The sequence below is a fragment of the Heterodontus francisci genome, chromosome 19, assembly GCF_036365525.1.
Source record: "Heterodontus francisci isolate sHetFra1 chromosome 19, sHetFra1.hap1, whole genome shotgun sequence".
NCBI lineage: Eukaryota > Metazoa > Chordata > Chondrichthyes > Heterodontiformes > Heterodontidae > Heterodontus > Heterodontus francisci.
The window spans coordinates 71,868,426-71,891,351 of NC_090389.1; the positions used below are offsets into that span (position 1 = coordinate 71,868,426).

Consider the following 22,926-nt stretch of genomic DNA (forward strand, 5'->3'; position numbering starts at 1 on the left):
CTGCTGTCTTCGGCAATGCTGCTGGTCCTGTGAGGAGCTGCCTTCTGTCTTCGGCAATGCTGCTGGTCCTGTGAGGAGCTGTCTGCTGTCTTCGGCAATGCTGCTGGTCCTGTGAGGAGCTGCCTGCTCTCTTCGGCAAGGCTGCTGGTCCTGTGAGGAGCTGCCTGCTCTCTTCGGCACGACAGCTGGTCCTGTGAGGAGCTGCCTGCTGTCTTCGGCAATGCAGCTGGTCCTGTGAGGAGCTGCCTGCTCTCTTCGGCATGACAGCTGGTCCCGTGAGGAGCTGCCTGCTGTCTTCGGCACGACAGCTGGTCCCGTGAGGAGCTGCCTGCTGTCTTCGGCAATGCTGCTGGTCCTGTGAGGAGCTGCCTGCTCTCTTCGGCACGACAGCTGGTCCCGTGAGGAGCTGCCTGCTGTCTTCGGCAATGCTGCTGGTCCTGTGAGGAGCTGTCTGCTCTCTTCGGCAATGCTGCTGGTCCTGCGAGGAGCTGCCTGCTGTCTTCATTAAGGCAGTGGCAGCCTCCAACATTGCTGCCACCTGCCTTTGCCGTGAAGCAGGCGGCTCCCACCTCCTGGAGACACTCGGCGCCACTAATTGGGCACCGATGCCGCCATCGCCAATTAGGTGCTGAGCTCTCCTCCTGCCCATTTAGGGAATTTATATTTTAAAATATTTAGGGCGGCACAGTGGCGCAGTGGTTAGCACCGCAGCCTCACTGCTCCAGCGACCCGGGTTCAATTCTGGGTACTGCCTGTGTGGAGTTTGCAAGTTCTCCCTGTGACCGTGTGGGTTTCCTCCGGGTGCTCCGGTTTCCTCCCACAGCCAAAGACTTGCAGGTTGATCGGTAAATTGGCCATTATAAATTGTCCCTAGTATAGGTAGGTGGTAGGGGAATATAGGGAAAGTGGGGATGTGGTAGGAATATGGGATTAGTGTCGGATTAGTATAAATGGGTGGATGATGGTCGGCACAGACTCAGTGGGCCGAAGGGCCTGTTTCAGTGCTGTATCTCTAAATAAAAAAAATAATAAAAGAATATCGGGAGAGTGACGCAGTTGAGGCGCAGGGTAGGGACCCGGAATTCATCCGGGTGTCAGGTTCCTGGCCCCGATTTGAAAATCTGGCCCTAGATATCATGAACTACACAAAAATGGCATGAAAAGCAGCATGATTCAACACAACATATGCAAGTATTTTTCCAACTTTCCTGACAACGCTACAATCACAGACCATATCCCATTAAACAGCGACCAGTTGAAAATGCAGAGGTTCAACAACTACTTAGCATTCTGGAGCTGAATCTCCATAGCAACAGGCCCTGGATATGAGAGCATGTGACCCCATACTCAGCCTCCAAGTAGTGCCTTTTAGTTACTGTCATTCCCACAGAAATTTCTGATCAAGTAGATGCAGACACCTGCCTTCAATGTGGTAGCATGACCTCTCTAAGACAACTTATATTGTACAGCCACCTTCATGTTCTAGATGTCCAAGTCCAGTGATTTGTGGCAGGTTTACTGATCATCAATTCTTCATGTCTTGGTAAAGAATCATGCCCAATATAAAGCTGACTCCCTCAGCAGTGTAATGAGCAACAGATTGTCGGCCACAACCCTCCCTTCAGGCCATCTGCAACACCTCAAATGGAACTAAGATTGTAGCATTTCTGTCTGTTTTACTGCAAGTTAGCAGCAGACTTACAAGGGGCAAGTTATCAGCTATGATTCCATTTAATGCCACTCAGGACAAAAATGACTCAGAGGCAGAGGTGAGCGAAATGCTGGGAATTTCCTCAGAGATGATCCCACTCCGCCACTATAACTTTATCAGAAGTGTTGTTGTAATCCAGTTCACCAGCGTCAACAGGGTTTCTGCTGCATTTACAGTGAAGTTAGGGCAGCAGTGGGACGTATCTGGACCAAAGTAAGTGAAGCAATATCTGTCAACATTTGATAATCATTTTACCTGGAGCTGTAAAGGAGCATCGGAATCCTCATAAATTCGCCGTGCTATACCATTGTTATCCAGTGCCATTTTCTCCAGAAAACTGTACTTAACATCATAACCAAACCCAAGGCAGTACACGTTATACCTGCCATTTATGGCATTTTTAACATTTTGCTGGATTTTTGTTGGATTTGATTCCCCTGTAATAAAAATAAACAAATATAATTTATCTTGGAACCATTCATTTAATCATCTCAGTTCTTAGGTGGGACATTGTACAAACCCAAGACAAAATAAATAAGCAATCATGTCTTTTTTCACAGACTTGATGGTCAGCTCTATCAGGAAGGGTAGAACGTTTAACTTGAGGCCACATTCACATTAGTTTAGGTTCCATTGGTAGATTGACTAAGTCATATATTACTGTACTTTTATTACTGATACAGGCATTGCATGTAACATATACTACAGAAATAGTTTAGTTTCTATTGGACAGCTGAATTCTTTTGTAATAATGCACAAATAGATATTAGAGAAATTGTATCAAGCCAATCTCATCAATCATTATTCTGTATGATTTACCTATCATAGTATAAAGCAGCTTACGATTCAAGCCAAACTTTGCCTCAATCAGTATTAACTTGGTCTGCCTTTGGAGAAATGGAAGGAACACACATGTGTAAGGTGTCAGTTCAATGGTAGCTCTCCTATCTCTAAGTCAGAGGTTTGCATGTTCAAGTCCCATTTCAGAGACTTGAACACACAATTTACACTGACAGTGTAGTACTGAAGGAATACTGCACTGTCAGAAGTTCCATTTTTTGGATAAGAAATTAAGCCCTCTCAGGTGGACATAAAAGATCCCATAGCATTATTTTGAAGAAGAGCATGGGAGTTTGCAACAGTGTCCTATTTGTCTGTCAACCAACATCACAAAAAACAGATTATATGGCCATGACCACACTGCTGTTTGTGGAACCTGTCTCTGCATTTCCTCCATTACAACAGCGAATATACTTCAAAAATAATTAACTATCTGGAAAGCACATTGGGAAGCTCTGAGGCCATGAAAGGTGCTGAATGAATACAAGTTGTTTCTTTTCAGTTACAGAAATCCAATTTTGATCATAAGGGGCCATTGTTACAGTCCCGTGTCCCGGTTCTGCACTAATAGATTAAGGGCAGTGGGAATCAACTCAGACTACTTAAGGAAGTGGACCCGGGGAGATTTCTAATGCAGTCCCAAATTTATAACATGGACAATCCACAAGACAATTCACAAGACAGAAATAGAAGGCATTTATTTTCACTAACCTTCATTTGGATCACCATCAGTTAACAAAATAATCATAGAGACACTTCTTTCAGGCAGTTCCTTTTCTTGATGGGCCTTGTCCAGGCGTCTTACTGCTTCCAGCATAGGATCATTTATATTTGTTCCTGTAACAAAAAGAAATATCACCTTGTCTTTTGAAATTTTGCAATCTGGGTACAAATTTACCTGGTTGTGCGACACCACCAAAATGTAGGTTCGGCAACTAAATTTATGATGTTAAAGCATCAGTTGACTATCTGTTATTAAAAATCAAAAAATGTTCACTGGAACAAAATTCCAGAAAAGTGGGCCATAAGTGAGTCCACATCCAAAGCCGTAGAATCCGCCCAATCAGGTCATGTTGCTGGTGCCCTGATCCACCAGCAGACAGCAGACTGGCCAAAAACAACTCTGCTAGAGACAGCCCGAGTTCCAGAGACAGCAATCAAATTCTCTAATGCAGCATTGGAGGCCTTGGTCCAGATTTCCGATAGGAGGAGACAGATCCTGTTTGGGGCAGGAATCATTGCAGGAAACACCAGCACTACCAGTGGGAAGAGATTGCTGAGAAAGTTAATGCCAGGAGCTTAGTTCTGAGGACATAGCTGCGACAGTGAAGTTCAATGACCTCACCAGAGTTTGCAAGGTAAGAATCATTCCTATCACCTCAACAACTCTTGTCCCACACTTACACCACCTGCAGCCTTGCTACTGACAAAACTCCTTTCCTCGCTTCCTTAAACTCTCCCAAAATCACTGCAGCACACTTCAGTCCACCGCCTTCTCTCTGCACTTCCTAATCTCATCAGTACTGCAATCTTCACTATCCCAGACCTCACATTTTACGCACAAATACGAACTATATGACCATGATAGACAGAGTCTAAACATCTCACAAGAATGCAATTATAACATGTCATTCTTTCTTGCAGATGAAAGTAGCACACAGTTTGTGACAAAAGGCTGCAATTGGAGAAGGCTGAGCCTGCCTCCTTATCCTGTACTTTGTGGAAGAAACATACTGACCATTGTGGGCAGTGGGAGAGTCATACAAACATGGCCATGATGAGTGGTGGCATTGAAGGAGATGTCGTGCAGGCTTTCTTCACACCTTATCCACTTTTTGTCTTTTCGCTTCCATTTCGCCATACACACTCTACGTGACAAGTTTCAGCCATTTCTAATTCAGCCCGCCCTTGACACTTAAAGCTAACTCTTGTCCGTCGCTTTCATTTCAGGCGCTGAAAATTCAGACACACCTCTACCAGGGCCACCCACCACAGCCATCCAAAATGTCCTACATGTCTGAAGGTGATAGCCCGGTAGCCGGCTTATGACCTGATGGCCTGTTTGGAATAAAGGTGGCAGAGAGAACTGCAACAGGAAGAATGAATCATGATTACTGCTAGGAAAGTGGGCAAAATCCTGCATGATGTGCTGGCTATGGGCAAAAAACAGCTAGACATTGAGGAAGCGGAGTCCCTTTCCATTCATAAGGATGCTAGGCTGATGATGGGGACATCCAAGGCAATAGAGATGCATTCTATGGCATCTTGCACTCCAGGGAAGACTGCAATATGGGTTTAGACTGGTATTCTCTTGTTATACTTTGCTCTATGCATTGGGAAAGAGATGTAGCTCGTCCACCATACCTAGAGAGCTCCAGTAATCTCCTCTAGACAATGGTGAACAGCAGACTGGGAAATGACACTGATATCACCTGCTGCAGCCTGGACACTGCCTTTTGCCTAGAAGCTAAGGGCCACGGTGATCTTGACATTAACAGGCAATGCTGCCCATGCTTTGGTTCGAGGCTCGAGTTGTGGCTGTAGCAGGTGTTTTAGCTTGGTCATAGTCTGCTTTGTGAAGCAAAGTGTCTGACACATTGCTCCTCAGCAAAGTTAAGCTGGAGAAGTGCTCCCTGAAGACCAGCTGCAGGTATGGCCTCCTGCGCCGTACCCTCCACCTCCCTCTCCCTCTTCTGGTCACCCCTGTTTCTTGCCTGCTCCCCTTGATCCTCTAGCCTCAAAAGCGGATGTGCCAGGTCACTCAGGACCGTTGTGAAACTGTTTTGAAAACAGATAAAAGCACTGCAGCACCAGCAAAAACTTCTTAGGAGAATTAAGAAATCAGTTGGAGAAGTCAGAAAATAGGGGGGAAAAAGCCTACAAGTTAACCCGCATCTTAGAAGGAAAAACCCATAAAGACCCTGTATAATGGATGAGCTCATTAAATATCTCTGTGGAATGGTCCATGCTGTCTATTGGGACCACTAGTTGATGAGTGTAGTGAGTCAATTGTGAGTTCAGACCAATTTCACAAAAGGGTATTACAAGTGTTTTCAGAGCTGCCTAGATGCCTACAGAGATTCCTGACCCACATTTCCAGCGCAGGATTAAAACATGCGAGCTACACACCATATTGGATGATTAGGTGCCTTTTTCATGTCTGTGAAACAGGCGTGGCACCAACAAGTTTCCAGGTGGTAGTCTTCTTTAAAGAAAAGCACGGACAATACATTCCAAAATCCTATCAGCTTGGCTCAGTAGTAGTAACCTTGCCTGAGTCAGAATGTTGTGTGTTCAAGCCCCACCCTAGAACTTGAGCACACAATATAGACTGATATTTCAGTGCAGTACTGAACATATCAATTTGGAGTAGGCCACTTGGCCCCTTTCACCGCCTTGCTGATCAAGAATCTATCTACCTCTGCCTCAAAAATATTCAAAGACTCTGCTTCCATTGCCTTTTGAGGAAGAGAGTTCCAAAGACTTGCGAGTCTCTGAGAGAAACAATTTCTTTTCATCTCTGTCTTAAATGAGCGACCCCTTATTTTTAAACAGTGACCTCTCATTCTAGATTCTCCCACAAGAGGAGTGCTGCATTGGCAGAAGTGCTGTCCTTCAGATAGAAATTAAACCTAAGCCCTATCTGCCTGTTCTGCTGCACATAAAAGATTCTATGGCACTTTATAAAGAGCAGGGTGTTCTCTCAGAGTCCTGGTCAACATTTTTCCTTCAACCAACAGCACCAAAAACTGGTCATTTACCTCATTGCTGTTCATGGGACCTTGCTGTGCACAAATTGTCTACTGCATTTAGCTACATAATACCAGTGACTACACTTCAAAAGTAATTCATTGGCCAAGAAGTGCTTTGATACATCCTGAGGATGTGAAAAATACTATATAAAATAGAAATAAATAAGAGTCTAATTCTCTTGCAGAACAATATTGGGGATATACTTCGAAGAATAAGTGTTCCCCTGTATTTACCTTCTCCTTTAACTATTTTTGAAAAGTATAGTACAATAAGTTCTCATTTTTTATTGACAACATCAGTAATCTTTACCTCCTCGGGCTGAAATGGTTCGCACAAATGATTTTGCTTTCACCACATTGTCCAGAGTTGCTTGAAATATGGAATTGCTCCATGTTTCAAAAGAATGATCAAAGATAATAATTGCAAAATGATCGTTTGTGTCCATATCATCTAAAATTTTTAGAAGAGCTTCATTTGTCTGGAAGGGACAAAACATCAGTCTGAAAATGTAAGTTAAGGGCACCGACTTTAACAATCACATTAATTATAGCTCACAACAGGCCATTTTTATCACATGTTGCGATGCCGTGAAAATGGCCCCTATGAATCACAGCTGAACGCACAATGAATAAGAGGATGCATTTTGCCTAAATAATTTGAAATTAACTTGCACTGAAGTATTTTTATGGAGCCTGCTGCAGAACTGTAGGAATTGTTCATGTTATTTGCTCCTTAAATCTGAAGTAGGAGTGTATAACTTAACTGTGTTACAGCAACATCTGCAAGAGATTAATACTAAATAGATGAAGCCATGTTCATAAAATGAACAAAATGTTTGTTAGATGAACATTTGTCTGCATGTCATCTAGGAAGGGTGTGGGAGGGGAAGTGTGGGAGAAAGTGGGGAGGAAGATAACCAACAAAATTCAACTTTGCCCCTAACCGGATCTCTTCTAATATAGGGCCATCTATGCTTTGTGTCTGACATTCTTGCAGGCGAGAGTGGCCAATTCTTCAATGGGACTGCTGACCTGTTCAATAAATTTATAAGCCAAATATTGCAATATTAACATTATTAAGAATGAGGAGTACAACATGTTCTGGTTTGGATTTAATCCAGTAAGACATCTGCATACATTCTTTTGTGGTCTTTGTTAGGTTAGAGTGAAGATGCATCCATTATATCCTATTGATCCAAAGCAAGGATGCATCAGTGCCCTCTTGTCTATGAGTGGAAATTCACATGCTGGACTGAAATAGTCAGTGTTTCTGGCATTAAATGATAATAAATCACCGAATGGCATGCTTGATAACAATAGTGTTTCCTTACTGCTGGAGCAATGCACCGAAGAACCAAAGCAAAGTGCCATTGAGGTGGGTCAGACAGACTAACCCTCCACGCACTGATATGCCCATCTCCATCTGCTGCTGTGCAGAGGCACTGAATGAAGGTGGGTCCCCACAGAGGGAGGGAAGAATCAGAGGGATACTTTTCCCTGGAACACTATCGTGTGCTTCCTAGTGACCAGTTGAACACCATCTGGTGTCAGCTGTGGCTCAATGACAGCACACTAGCCTTTGAGGCAGAAGGAGACTGGAGCGTAAAATCTAGTCTGATGCTGCAATACCGTACTGAGAGAGTGCTGCACTGTTAGGGGTGCCATCTTCCAGATGAGATGTTAAACTAAGGCCCCATCTGCCTCTCAGGTGGATGTAAAAGCTCCCAATGCAGTACTTCAAAGAAGAGCTGGGCGTTCTCCCTGGCGTCCTGACCAAGTTTTAACTCTCAACCAACATCACTAAAACAGATTATCTGGCCATTATCACGCTGCTGTTTGTGGGGTCTTGCTTTGTGCAAATAGGCTGCTGCTTTTCCTACATTACAACAGTGACTACACTTCATTGGCTGTAAAGCACTTTGGGACATCCTGAAGTTGTGAAAGCTGCTACATAAATGAGAGTGTTTTTTTTCTTTCTCATGTTGGTGGATGTGTGGAATAGGTTAGTCACTCTTTCAGGCACAGCTTGTGTCAAAACCTGGGAAGAAAAGAAGGATAAAAACAGGGATTTCCATCCTTCTCTCCTGCACCAAAAAAACCTTTCTTACCTGCCACATTTTAGTCCCCGACATAGATCCGCTGTGGTCTATCACAAAGATGACATTTTTAGGAATTCTGGATAGATTAGCAGGTGCAAAATGATGCACAAAATATCCATTTACGATCTGAAAAAACATAAAACATTAAATAAATAAATCATCAAAATGTCCTATGAGGCTTCTATTTTAAGTATAATTTTCAATTACCTGAACACTACCAGCAGACAGGTCTCTATTGACATCATACTGAATGATGAAGTCTCCGTCCAGAATTGTTTCATGGCTTTCAGGAGACTTGCGCTGTTGCTCAAGCGTTGGTTTGAAGGAAACATGTGCCTGAATGAAGCAGTGACTTAATGTTAATTTTTAGAGTTATCACTTAGGTCTCGTTTTTATAAACAAAGATATGTACAAAGCCACCTACCCTTGTTGCAGTAAGAGTCTTTTGCACAATTGAAGTCAGATTATTTGTTAGGAACTTTGCATCAACATTCAGTAAAGCAATGCCTTGCGGTTCAAAAATATGCACATCAATCTGAAAACAGTAATTCAAAATGTAAGAGCATTTAAATATCTTCAAATGAGAAAATCAAACACAGCCACAACTAAAATGTACTAGTAATGTAGCTACTTTAGAAATGTACCTGGAAATGTTTGACAAGCTGCTGGGGTTTAACTCTGATGTTCATCTCATATTTCCCCAGGTTACGTTTTAATAATTCTTCATAAGTTAGTTCAAATGTGACTTTTTTGGTTGGTCCAATATTTACTGACACTTTAAACTTCTCCATTTTTCTTCCAGACGCTCTTTGGGAATCACAAAAAAAAAACAAGTTAAAATATTATTATTACATGCACGGAAGATAATGGGCATCCTCGTGATATATTGAGGAACAAGGTCTCATTGTCTTCCTATCATGTGTTCCTGTCCCACTGTGAGGGTACCATCATAACAATGATGGCTGCATAAAGACTTAGGGGGCAGCAAAAAAAGACTTGCATTTATTGGGCTGAATTTAGTGCGGCTGTTTCGAGTGGGAATGGAGGGTTTGGGGGGATGGGGATGCGGAGAATTGCTTTGGAAGCATCCGCCCGGATATCCGGAACATTATGTCGGTTCTCGATTTAGTCAGCAGCAGAAAATCACCAAGGTGGCATCGCCGCCCTGCACGATAGGAGCGTAACATAAATTCACCGAAAGCCACACACCATCTTAGCTTGGAACTATATTGCCGTTCCTTCACTGTCGCAAAATCCTGGAACTCCCTTCCTAACAGCACTGTGGGTGTACCTACCCCACATGGACTGCAGTGGTTCAAGAAGACAGGTCATCACCACCTTCTCAAGGGCAATTAGGGATGGGCAATAAATGCTGGCCTAGCCAACGACACCCACATCCTATGAACGAATAAAAAAAAAACTGTAGAACACTTACTTTTAATACATCAGCATCTAATTCATCTCAATTCAATGGGATTAATTGGATGGTGGGCAGCCCTCACGAACCTTCGGATTCTGGACCGTTAAAAGCTGGTGGCACCAAGGCAAGACCTCAGTGATGTGCCAGGTAGGCAGCCATGACCAGCACTGCATAGGGAAAGAAGGGGAAGTGGAGGCCATGGTTGGCACACAGTGCTGTGCACACTGCAAGGGGGAGTCAGAGTCTCCGGCGGGAGAGCTGGCTGAACACAGTCTCAGGTGCTCTGCAAGTGGGGGGGTGGTGTAGCTTGGGTTTGGGTGGCTGTATTGGGTGACCAAACGTTTGGGTGAGATATTTGGCTACCCATACTGCTGGATGAAAGGGTTGACTATCAGCAAGTGTGGTCACTGCGGGCCATCAGGGACTCTGCAGGGAGAAGTAACAAAAGCTCAGCTACAAAGGCAGGGTTGCCCTGCTTCAACAGTGTTCCGTCGGCCCACTGGTCACCTGGCATAGGTCTCATACACTCTGTCTTTTTGGACCCCCATGGTGTGATGTGGCACCTCTGACAGAGGGAGGGGCAAGAGGCAGCTACGCCTGCCCGTGAAGCTCCACAACAAGAGAGGCAGCAGCTGGCCATGCCAAGAAAGGCTCACCTACACTAGAGTATACCAGACTTGAACTAGCAACCTCCAAATGTCCGAGCAGCATTGTCAGTGAAGACTACACCTCTGCAGGGAGGCCATCATCGTCTTACGCATCCTGCTGCAGGACGAGTTGTGACCTATAGACTTCCCTTTGCCAGTGGCCCTGAAGATCACAGTGGCACTAAACTTTTACGCATCTGGATCATTCCAAGGATCCACCAGGGACATGTATGGGGTTTCCCAGACAGCAGCCCACCTGATCAAGAAGGTGACCAATGCCCTGTTCAAGAGGGCTGGCGACCATGTGCAATATAGGACTGACCCTAACAGTCAGGCCGAGAGGGCCATCAGATTCGGGGGCATCGCTGGATTTCCCTGGGAGCATGGTGCGATAGATTGAACGCATGTGGCCATCAAGACTCCAATGGACTAGCCAGCTGCCTTCACCAACACGACAGGCTCCCATTCAATCAATATTCAACTGTTCTGCAACCACCGAAAGCGTTTCCTGAAGGTGATGTCAGTCCCAGGTGTCGCAGCTTTTCAGGCCCCACTCGCCTTCAGGGATGGATTCTTGGGACATGGGATACCCATTGAAGGCTAATGATGCCTGTGAGGAACCCTCACCAATGCAGTGGAGGACAGGTACGACACTTGCCACAGCTCCACTTGAGTGACCATCGAGCAGGCCACTGGGCTGCTGAATATGAGATTCCGTTGCCTGGATCAATCTGGTGGAGCCCTGCAGCATGACCCAATGAGGGGTACGCATTATGTGTTGGTCTGCTGTGCTCTGCACAATCTAGCATTGCAGAGAGGGGAGGCCATGCATGAAGATGCCATGACTGAGCGACACTTCTCCACTGACAGGGAGGATGTGGAAGAGGGTGATGAGCAAGCAGCACTGGATGTTGAAGCCCTTGTACTGGAGGCTAGGCAGATTGAGCAACGGGCCAAGGAGGCAAGAGACAATCTCATATTTACCCACTTCCAGCCACCCTGATGGCCAGTCAGAGTAAAAAGAATAAAGACTCACCTCAATGCATTTAGTCTGTCGCTTCCTTTCTATTTGTGTTCCATGCCTAGTGCCCAGCTGAACCACATGTTATGGCTCATGAGAGACCCTATTCAAATGAGGCCTGTGCTGACATTGACATCCACGAAGGGTGAAGGGTGAAATCAGCAGCTCACAATTAATGCATGATAGAATAATCACTTTTACACAATGAAGGTTAATTGCTTGAACAAAAGAACTTTATATGATGCGGCACATGTTAAATTTCAAACACCTGTGAAAACACAAGTGTGTCTGGGTAGTTTTCATTACATGTTTGCGAGTGCTTCAATGAGGTGTAACCCCAGTGCTAGCAGCTGGGCTGGAGGCAGGCTGCTGATCAGGCTGCCCCTTGGCCTTTGATGCCTTCGGTGACCACTTTCTGGCTGCCTGAGGCCTGAAGGGCCCCGGCTGGCTGACAATTGCTGCACAGGTGCAGATGCCTCCACAGTCATCGTGGCTGCTGCAGCTGGGCTCACTGGCCAAGGGGCTGAGGAACTGCTGTCCACACTTGGAGCGCCCTGAGGGGAGCTCCCAGCTGTGCAGGCCAGCCTCTCCTCCTCCCCTTCAAGGTTCACTTGAACCTCACTGTTGACCAGAGAAGGACGAGGAGCTGGAGATGACCAGGCGGCTCGTCCTTCTCTTGCCTTGCCACTGCTATGATGAGCTCAAGGCCAAGGCAATGGTGTGCAGATCTGTGTGAATTTGTGGGATCTGGCTCTCTATGAGGGTTGCTAACCTCTCGATGGAGGAATCCATGCACTCACATGCCTGAGACATGACAGTACTCATGGTATGGATGGACCCCTCCATCGTCCGTTCTTGGCTGCGCATTGCCTGGCATCTCTGTCTGATGTTGTCTAACCTCACTCTGCGACTCCAGCGTGCCCTGTGCTGTCAACACCAGAGGCTCGTCATCAGCCTGGGGCTCTGTATGGGCCTGGGGCTCAGCATGGGCCTGACCACCCACAGTCCTCCGACCGTCAGAAACCTCGGCTGTCTCAGTCTCAGCCAGCAGCTCGGGCATGTATGCAGTGCCCTCATTAGCTTGTGACCCTGATTCTACAGCCGAGCAGAAACCCACCAAGGTGAACGTAACTGCACTGGTGGAAGGTGCAGAAGAGTCATGGGACGGTGCATCCTCTGAGTGCTCCTCCTTCCCAGAGGTGGATGGTTGTCCCCGTTCTGGTGTGTCTCCTACGAATGTCGACCTGCATGAGAGAACAAAAACATGTGTCCGTTAGGCTGTGCAGATCTTGTCATGCCAACCATGCATGATGTGGGTCTCCTGAAGTGAACTGTATGTCGATCGAAGACAATCATCATTCTCTTCCACAGAGACGCCAGTCTCTCCATCTGATATGGAGCAGCTGCCCTAGGTCACTGCCAATTCTAATGCCTCCTCCTCTGCTGTGGAGAGAGGCCTGATGTCTGGGAGGCCTCCGCCAGTCCAGGCTGTCTCCCTGCTGGTATGGGCCCTCTTGTCCTGTAAGTGGAAAGAAGGAGATAGTCATACTTCATATAGAGATCAACATGACAGCTCACTACCACCTTCTCAAGGGCAATTAGGGATGGGCAATAAATGCTGGCCTAGTCAGTGACACCCACATCCCATGAGCAAATAAAAAATGACAGTTCTGCTAGTGTCAGCCCCTTGTCCCCTACTGGGGTATCCTATATAGCTCATGCTCCCGTCCACTTTCAGGGGAGTTAATGGTGGTTAGCTGTGAAAGAAAGTGGCCTGTGGCCAAGATGCAGCCATGCATCTGTCAGGATGAGGCATAGCCTAACTCCCTCTGCCGGCACAGTTGTAGTGCCTCCCTTGCCATGTCCCACTTCCTCCTGCATAGCCACCTCCAATCCCTAAAAATAGGCATGGAGCATTCACCTTGGCAGAATGAAGGAGGTCCTTGACCCTCTTGTGGCACTGTACCCATGTCCAGGGTGCTGACCCCATGGCCGCTGACCTCCTCTGTGATCTCCATCCAGGCTTGCTTGGTTAAGTGGGAGGACCACTTCTTGCCATCATTGGGGAAGAGGTCCTCCCACCTTTCCCTTGCAGCCTGGAGGAGATTCTGGAGAAGATTCTAGAGGGAAGCATCACTAAACCGTGGGTCCACCCTGTGTGTCTTGCCTCTGCCATCCTTTGAGGTCCGCCTCGGTGGGGTGGGAGGTCCAGAATCATTGCAACACAGGGTCTCAGTCGTGAAGAGCTAGCAGCAAATGAGTGCAAGAAAGCAATGCAAGCAGGGCTGGCAGGGCTTTAAAAACGGTGCCAGTACCTGCTCCGGAATCATCTGACGCTGTCATCAGTGCCTCAAATCCAGCTCCCATCGCGTGATTGGTTGGGGCCTCCATTATGGAAAGTGGCCGCCTGCCCACGTGACGAGCGGGAAAGGCACCCACTTCTGGGTCTGTCACCATGACTCGCAACGAGTACACTAAATTCAGCCCATTGAGTGCCTTTCACAAGCTCAAGACATCCTAAAGTGCTTCTCAGCCATTGAATTACTTTTGAATTGTAGTCACTGTTGTAAGGAAAGGCAGCAGCTAATTTGCATACAACAAGGTCCAACAAACAGCAATGAAATAAATGACCAGATAATCTGTTTCAGCGGTTGGTTAAAGGAACTAACTCAAATGGATGGAAGAAAATAATTCCAAGGCATAATTTAATCTCATTTGATCGGATATGATTTACACAAGCAGATGACAACCTTGTAGTCACTCCCCTCTATCCATTATTCTGTATGTTATCAGAACTCAATAACAAAAATGGAGTGTCTGCTGACAATACAGAGCATGTGCAGAGCGATCACAGATGTCATCGGTGCATCTGAACAATTGTCAGGTTGCCAATATGAGTCCGCGCATGCGTGCAGCGACGTCACCACATAATGATGTCAGTTGTAACGACATTCGAGTGTTGCCTCAGGCCGTGATCATCAGCTCAATCACCGTTTCTCTTCCCCACTCCCTCCCGCGATCGCCTCCCGCAATCGCCGCTTCTCTTCCCTGTTCCCCGCCGCGATCTCCGCTCGCTCCCGTACCCACCTTTGCCCTGCTTCATCCTGCTCCCGACAGCTCGCCGCTTGCTTCCCGCCTTGCCGCTTCCTTCCCTCACCACTTGCACCTCGCTCGCTCCATCCCGCTGCTTCTCCGGGCAGTGAGGCGGGAGTGGGATGGAACAGCAAAGCAAAGCGGCGATCGCAGGAGTGAGTGGGAAGCTGAATGCGGTGATTGAGGCAACGATCACGGGAGGGAGCAGGGAAGGAAGCAGCGATTGAGGGAGGGAGTAGGGTACTGTTGGTGGGATGTGGAGGGGGCGATTGCGGCATTGCGGGGTGATGGGGTTTGGGATCAATTCATTTCTTTGTGACAAATTGAGCAGCACCATCTTTATTACTGGCAGCTGCCTGAGACGTTGCAGACAGTGACATGTCTGTCGATGGGGCTGCATCTGCACATGTGCCAATACTGCGCCACCTAGTGGTTGCATTGTTAGCAAATGCAGCCTAACACAAAACAAAGTGATTCCTGACAACGCAGCTGGGCGCTGACGTCATCAGACTGCGCCAAGCTGCGCACACGCACAGACGGGGTCCTGCTCTCTCCGCGTGCGCTGAGTTCTGCTTTGCCAGAACTGGTTGGCGTATGCGCAGATGACGTTATCATGTAACGCGTACGTCATCGTGTAACGTGCCTGGTCGGCCTCTGCTCTCTCCGGCTGCTCGCTCCCCGCTTCCCCCTTACCCACACTCTCCCCCAGATGCTAGCTCTACGCCGCACCGCTTCCCTCCTCTCAACCATGTGCTCCTACATTGCCTTGCTTCTTCGGGCAGCGCGGTGCAGGAGGGAAGCGGGAGCAGGAAGCGAGCAGCCAGAGAGTGGGATGGCGCTGAAACCAATAGAATTGTGCAGCACTGTCAGAGGTGCTGCACTTTCGATGAGACTTTATACTTTCTCCGAGTCTCCAACATTTCCATTATGTGCTGCCATAGGTTTATGTTGCCTTTCTGTGATTATTTGAGCAGCGCCATCTTTAGTTCTGGCAGCTGCCTGAATGTCGCAGACTGTGATGTTTTAGTGGAATAGGCTGCATTTGCTCATGTGCCAGTACAGCGCCACCTAGTGGTTGCATTGTCAGCAAACGCAGCCAACACAAAATGCATCAAACATTAAGAATTGCAACAAATGGAACCAGTTTGGTTATTGAAATATCTCGTCATAAGATTTAACCTGATCTGTGGCATGAATGAATTATTTGATCTGGGCATTATTTGTGCTGCCAGCATTAATTTTGACAAAATTAGTTCTTCTGAACCCCTGCATCTTGCATGCGAGAATATCGAGAAATGGTGAGCAGGATGTGCTGTCCCCAAATCAATATTTCAATGAAAATCACGCCTGTTTTAGATGGTGTTTCCTGTGCACATTTTCCCCTTTCCCAGAACTGAGTGTGATGCACCATGCATTAAGGCTCATGGCCCATTTTTCCAATTGGGTTAGCCCAAGTTACACCGAGAGAGACTGGGTGGAAGCAATCAGTAAACCTACCTCATTCAGTATGCATAATATATTTGAACTCATCAGAAGCTATTTAATTAGGTGAAGTGTTCCTGTGATGTTGCATTACTAGTAGGGAATCCTATGTGCAGACAGTGGGCTGGATTTTACCGACTCCTTGTCGTCGGGAAGGCCTGGCTCTATATTGCCGGCGGTGGCAAGGCCTCGTGGTGGGCCCCTACCACTCGGCGGTGGCATCAAAATTTAAATATGTAAATGTATTGAAAGTAATGAATTAAATACTTAACCGGGACCGACAGCAGGACCGGGTAAGTATTGGTGGCAGTGGCCAGCACTCCCGCACCTTCGGATCTCCGCTGGGGAGGGGGGAGCAGGTACGTTTTCAGGCTGGGATGGACGAGAGCGGAGTCAAATGTTTTTGATTGGTCTAGGGGGTGGTGGAAGGGGTAAAGTTCATAGTTTATGAAATTTGTTGGGGGACGGTTGGGAGCACAAGGTATGTTTTTTGTTGGGGGAGAAGGCAAGTAATAAATTTGATGGTCATTGGGGGAGGGGTGGGAGAGGGTCAGGATAACTTTATTTAATTTTTTACACTCATATTTCTTTAAAAATTAAAATTTAACTGAAGGACTGGAAGCCCTTTAAAAATGTCTTTTACCTGCACTGTTGCCAGGATGAACCACCCGCCCCCTCCACGTCATCGGGGAGGGTCCGCCCCGGCCATGTAAATGAGCCACTGAATTTAATATTGCGGTGGCTCCGCAATGTAAAGCCCACGCATGTGGGCCGCCACCTTTGAAGCTTGTCGCTAAGATCGGTGGTGAGCTTGTGAAATGCAGCCCAGTGAGTGTAGGAGATGGGGCTACAACAGTGTAACCCCAATTTCTGAAACTTCAATCTCAGCTAGTTTCCTGCTGAGCGCTCAGAACAGGAGAATTACCCCTAATATTGCAAGATTTTGAAAAAGGTAAGTCTGCATAGATTTAATGAAACATTAGCGAGGTGGGTTGACAACTGGCTTGGCAAGAGGTGATGATAAATGTTCAACAGTTTCTCTATTGGGGGTGGAGGAGGGACACTGCCACTGGAGGTTCTTGTATCCATTCTCATTTCTTTGCAGTTTATACTGACTTTCACTCATCAGATAGTGTGGGGAATAAACTAATGAAGAATGAAGATCATCAGTTAAATGGTATGAATTTGTTCTTACTTTACAAGCCCTGCAGTCTGTCCCCGTGAAACTGCTTGTTGGTACTGTTGCTGAGCAACTTCTTTCTCTTTCACAGCTCCCACATATGTCACTCCATCTAGAGTCCTACAGAGAGAGAAATCACATGGATGTTACATGAGGAACCTGATTCATTCATCTTTTCTTATACATCTTCCACTGGTCTTCCACATTTTCTTTATTTTGAAAAAAAAAATTCTTACAGAACACAAATAAGATTTGTAATAATCACATCACCTTTTTAGTTGGCAAGATATATTGTTACAGGATTTTTTTTTGTTTTGAAACCTAGGATTCTATGTTTTATTAAAAAAAAACTGAAAAAGGATTTCAGTGGACATTGAGACACCTGCTATCGCCTTTCACGTCCCCAGCACCCCCGCTTGCTACGGGTAAAATACCTGTGGAGGCAGGCGAGAGCCCTTAAGTGGCCGTTAAGTGGCCACTTAAGGGCCTTGATTGGCCTCAGGTGGGTGGGCGGGCCGCAATCCCCCCCCACCCCGCCCGACCACCATAAAGTTGACCGGAGGCGGAAGCCTCCCGCTCAATTTTACGCCGCCCCCCATGCCACCATCCGACCCGCTGGGGTGGTGTAAAATTCAGCCCCTGGTTGGTGTGCTTTATTCTGGGGTCAAATAGAGATCTAATTGGCTGTTTCGATAAGTAGGAAAATTTATTGATATACTGTGAACATCTGGAGAAGTGGGACTGAATTAACCGTGCATTCCTCCCACCTCGGTCATAACAGTATGTTGAATATCTATTTCTGTTTTTGAATGGAATGCTGGGGATAGAGGAGAGAGATCTATTTTGTATACTTATTCATTAAGATACTCAATTCATATTAACATGGGCATCTTGCAGAACTACTTCATCTTTCTTACTAGAAAGTAATTAGTAGATATAACCCACTCCTCTTAATTCCATTTATACTGTTCAAAGAGGAAGTTACACACTAATTTAATACGCCTCTAACTATTAGTTACCATAATATATTTTAACACATAGTTGCACATTTAGTAGGATGACCTTGGAAATGCTAAGTGGACACTGGATGGGCCATGGATGCAGAAACATTAGCGGAAAATTGCCTTGGAAATAGAGTTGAGGATATCTCTGAGAGAAAGAAACTAGGAGAACAATGTCAGACGCTGGACAGGAGAATGCTGCAGGCAGGGAGCAATGAGTAGAAATTTCAAAAAGAGAAGGGTCAATCCCAGAGTGAGAGGGGTTGCAGATATCTTGGAAATATTTAGCAAAGTGAAAGAGGAAAGATGGTCTTCAGTGCACAGGAAAGTCAGAGAGGAGATAAGGATGGGAGAAATCAAAACCATGGAAGAGTCAATCTTAGGAGTAAGGAATGCACAGCAGTAGAAGTCCACATTGGTTGCAAACCTCCAGAAAAAACTGTCAGAGACAAAGGAGGAGAGAAATGCTACAGTCTGGACTGAACAGAATCAGCTGTTCTTTTCCAGATTCAAAGAAATTAAGTGCCAATTCTTATGAAAGAAGCTAAATCTATCTTATCCAGCACTTCAGTAAAAGGTATAATGTTACAGAAGATTGCATTTTTTGCAAATGTGTTCCAATATTAGTGTAAATTTGAGATATTCAATAAGTCTGTTCTTGTTCTAACTGAACTTTATAGCATTTCTCATTACATCATTGAATTTTTGTAAATGACAAAATAAGATATATATTTTGAAAGTTGAACAAGGGTTTACAAAGAAAAAACAGCTAATAATTTCTCAAATGCCTACAAATTATCTTGTAATAATTTCTACAAGCTGGCCAATTAGAATACTGCAGAAGAATTGTTAGAATTTTTGCTAATTTATCACAGAGAAATTGACAATATTGTGGCTATGTATTGGTATTATCTTGCTGAATCTGGAACGTTCTTTTTTCAAAACTGTTTAATGAACTCCTTCCCTTCCGAGTTTATACTGCCACTTTTTTCCTCCCCCATGTTTGTGCTGGCACTATCTTCACTCTTCCCTCAGTTAATGTTGACAATCTTCTTCTCTACTCTCCAATTTCCACTAGCACTCTTCCAAATCCCCAGTCCTCAGTTCATGCTGGTGTCCTTGCCCTTTACTCCCTGTTCACACTAACACTTTTCTCCCTCACCCACTTGCACAGCAAATCTCCGATTTGCCCCTCTTCTCTGCTCCTAGATCCAACTTGAGGTTTCTGCTCTGGAGACCAAAGAACATTACAAACTGCGAGCGGGAATACTGATCTCACAAAACTACTGACATATCAGGAATTCTGGGAGATGCAGGTTTTGGGGGGTGGGGGGATGGGGATATATGACATGCTTTTTGCAGAATCCATGAGAAAAATGTATTGGTGATTTTCAGTGGCCTGCTTACATGTTACGAAACTGATCATGACACAAGCAGAAGATGAAAAGGTCTCAGAATTCCACGGAAAGCTCACCATTAAAAGACTAGAATGTTGAAATAAACAGAATTAATTAGAAACCTAAATGGAATTAAAATGTAATAAAGGGGATTTGATGGTTTATGAGCCACCTGTCTTGCAGTTCACACCAAGCTATTTAATATCTCTGAAGTTATACCTGTTTTTTGGATTTTCTTATAAATAGTACAGTCAATTTAAGGTGGCACAGTGGCGCAGTGGTTAGCACTACAGCCTCACAGCTCCAGCGACCTGGGTTCAGTTCTGGGTACTACCTGTGCGGAGTTTGCAAGTTCTCCCTGTGACCGTGTGGGTTTTCGCCAGGTGCTCTGGTTTCCTCCCACAGCCAAAGACTTGCAGGTTGATAGGTAAATTGGTCATTGTAAATTGCCCCTAGCGTAGGCAGGTGAATGGTGGGGATGTGGTAGGGAATATGGGATTAATGTAGGATTAGTATAAATGGGTGGTTGTTGGCTAGCACAGACTTGGTGGGCTGAAGGGCCTGTTTCAGTGCTGTATCTCTAAATAAATAAAATAAATTTTTGAATCTGAACTGAATGCTCCACGCACAGCGAGTTCAGAGAACTTGGGTCCTTTATATATTTCCTGGAATTGCAAGTCGGAGGTTGGTTTCTGTCCAGTATAGTAAACAGATTAACTATGGAGGCAACGTGGACTGTGCCCAGTTGACTTGCGCAATGTAATAACACATGTTGTGCATTTGGTAACCACCTTCATAGCTTTGAGCACAGGCTGAGTCACCTGAGATATTGAACAAGTGATTTGTTCCTGTGAGCTCAGGAAGATTCATTTGGAAGACTAAGGTTGTGGTGGGGTGGGGGGTTGGGGTATGTACAGTGCTGGTAGGTTATCTTATTTGAGTGGATTTCTGGCAGGCTAATTTTCCACCCACCAGCCATAGCAGAATGTCTTCAATGATGTTAGCCACCGAGCCTTATTTAAATGACTTTATGTACCTTCAGTTCACTTCCTGCCCAGAAGAGAGCACAGAGTGGCTGCTGGCTGCCAAAGAGTGGGCAGCCCATGGCCTCCCATTAGCTTCCAGTTAAGTGCTGGGGAGCGATTTGGGTGGGTCTTGTGGGAAGGATGGGGTTGGAGAGCTCATGGCTTTCCGTGTGAGATCCAGAGAAGCACATCTGCCTGTCCTGGCCCCACAAAGGTAAGTTTCTGACTTACCTTTTGTGCTTCTTCATCCTTCTCAACAGCTGCCAACTTTCTGGGCCAGCCATGGTGGCTTTCCTGCTCAGGACTCACTTAAAATGCAATTGGTGACCTATATAGTTAATAGGCCTCAATTTGCATAAATTTATGAAGCTTCTGCCTGCTTTAGATGGACACCTCAGCTGCTTGAAGAACTTTGCGTAGGGGGCAGGAATGGGGCAAGTTCTGAGGAGGTAACTAATCTGCTCTGTTTTAACTGCCCACCTGCCTGGTTTCTACCAGAAGGGTAGGGTAAAAATCTAGGGTCTGGGTGACAGTGCAGATTGGACATGATCAGCAGGAAGCAATGGGCTTGATTGGCCAAATGACCTTTTCTCATTCCATATTTTATGCCCTTCCATTATATGATTTTTTAAAATTTCAACTGGCATATGACCTTGCACATGGAATATTAGAACATCAGCAAATAATTGGGTTTTGGTAACTATAGTAGAGTTAGACCCCAAGGTTCTACTGGTTTTACTGCTGTAGAATCCAGAGTTTTAAAGCTGTATACCCCATTATCAGCTTATAGCACTGTAAACTATAAATTGTAACAAGATTGCACAGAGAAACAGAGGTTGACTGCTTATGTTTACTGTGAAATACATTGCATCAATCCATTGGTTCCTGGGCTACAAAGTCGCAGTGAATCACCTCTCATAGAATTTCTGCCCTTTTCTATTTTTCGAATGTTTCTGAGTTCACCTGTTTCAATTTAACAATACTGTTAGTTTGTTCTCAGTGCTTGATTAGATTAGAGATACAGCACTGAAACAGGCCCTTCGGCCCACCGAGTCTGTGCCGAACATCAACCACCCATTTATACTAATCCTACACTAACCCCATATTCCTACCAAACATCCCCACCTGTCCCTATATTTCCCTACCACCTACCTATACTAGTGACAATTTATAATGGCCAATTTACCTACCAACCTGCAAGTCTTTGGCTTGTGGGAGGAAACCGGAGCACCCGGAGAAAACCCACGCAGACACAGGGAGAACTTGCAAACTCCACACAGGCAGTACCCGGAATCGAACCCGGGTCCCTGGAGCTGTGAGGCTGCGGTGCTAACCACTGCGCCACTGTGCCGCCCTATTTCCTCAGTGCTATTTCCTCATTAATGGATAAATTCTAAAGCCACCAATAAGGCAGCAACACTGAATACAGACCTTTTCAAACCAGTCTCCCCAAATTCAAACAGGCAAACACAAGAAAATATATAATCAGAGATGCAAACAACTCAGTAACTTCATATATTCCCACTGAATTCTGAACAGTTTATTTGTTAGTCGACTTGGGCAAAGCTCTTATGTGTATTTAATTACACAAAATTAAGTACTGATTTGGCAAAAATGGTCAGTCAGTAGCAATGGATTAGCAATGAGCAAAACATGACAAAACCGAGAATGAATGTTACATTTATATTGGTGACCATAGCCCTCCATCATGTATTAATAATCTAAGCAATATGACTAAAGATTTAGACATGCTTCAATTTGTATGAACAAAAATGAATTTGTTGAGGTAGAAACAGGCAGGGTTTTTTGATCTTCAGTTTTAGATACAATATATTCCAAATTTTCCCACAGTATATATGAAACATACTCAGTTGGTTCTCTATCAGATTTTTCTCTACACCCAGATTAACACTGCACATATTTTTTAGCTTTTACTATAGGTTTCACAGCTCACAGTGTCGTTGTGCACCATATACATAATTACATTGCTCAACCTAAATGTATAACACAAAAGAGGAGCCTGTTCATGCTAATTTGACAGAATACTGTAGCTAATACTCACATGCTGAAGTTGGTAATGAAGGCTGTTTTGGGTAGTTCCATTTCAAAGAAAGCTTCCTTCGACACATTTGCTCGATTTACCACTCGGCTGATTATCACATTGTGAGCAAATCGAGATGTAACTTTGCAATCAATCTTCATACCATAGATTTCAAGCTCCCTCACAGGCTGAAAGAAATTAAGGGGTAATGTTTCAA

General features: G+C 45.4%; 1 protein-coding gene across 5 annotated transcripts in view; it reads right to left on the bottom strand.

Moving 5' to 3' along the window:
* Positions 1 to 22,926, bottom strand: part of LOC137380173 (inter-alpha-trypsin inhibitor heavy chain H3-like) — a 199,673-nt gene that overhangs the window by 72,610 nt on the left and 104,137 nt on the right. For 4 of the 5 annotated variants that reach the window (XM_068051927.1, XM_068051928.1, XM_068051926.1 and 1 more), the window contains 9 exons: positions 22,731 to 22,897; positions 17,261 to 17,365; positions 9,047 to 9,209; positions 8,827 to 8,937; positions 8,610 to 8,738; positions 8,412 to 8,528; positions 6,614 to 6,782; positions 3,263 to 3,388; positions 1,967 to 2,148 (listed from right to left, as the gene is read on the bottom strand). In XM_068051927.1, the coding sequence (XP_067908028.1) occupies positions 1,967 to 2,148; positions 3,263 to 3,388; positions 6,614 to 6,782; positions 8,412 to 8,528; positions 8,610 to 8,738; positions 8,827 to 8,937; positions 9,047 to 9,209; positions 17,261 to 17,365; positions 22,731 to 22,897 (1,269 nt within the window). Of the gene's footprint in view, positions 1 to 1,966; positions 2,149 to 3,262; positions 3,389 to 6,613; positions 6,783 to 8,411; positions 8,529 to 8,609; positions 8,739 to 8,826; positions 8,938 to 9,046; positions 9,210 to 12,607; positions 12,845 to 17,260; positions 17,366 to 22,730; positions 22,898 to 22,926 lie in introns of those variants that run through there. The other variant, XM_068051931.1, reaches the window with a different exon arrangement.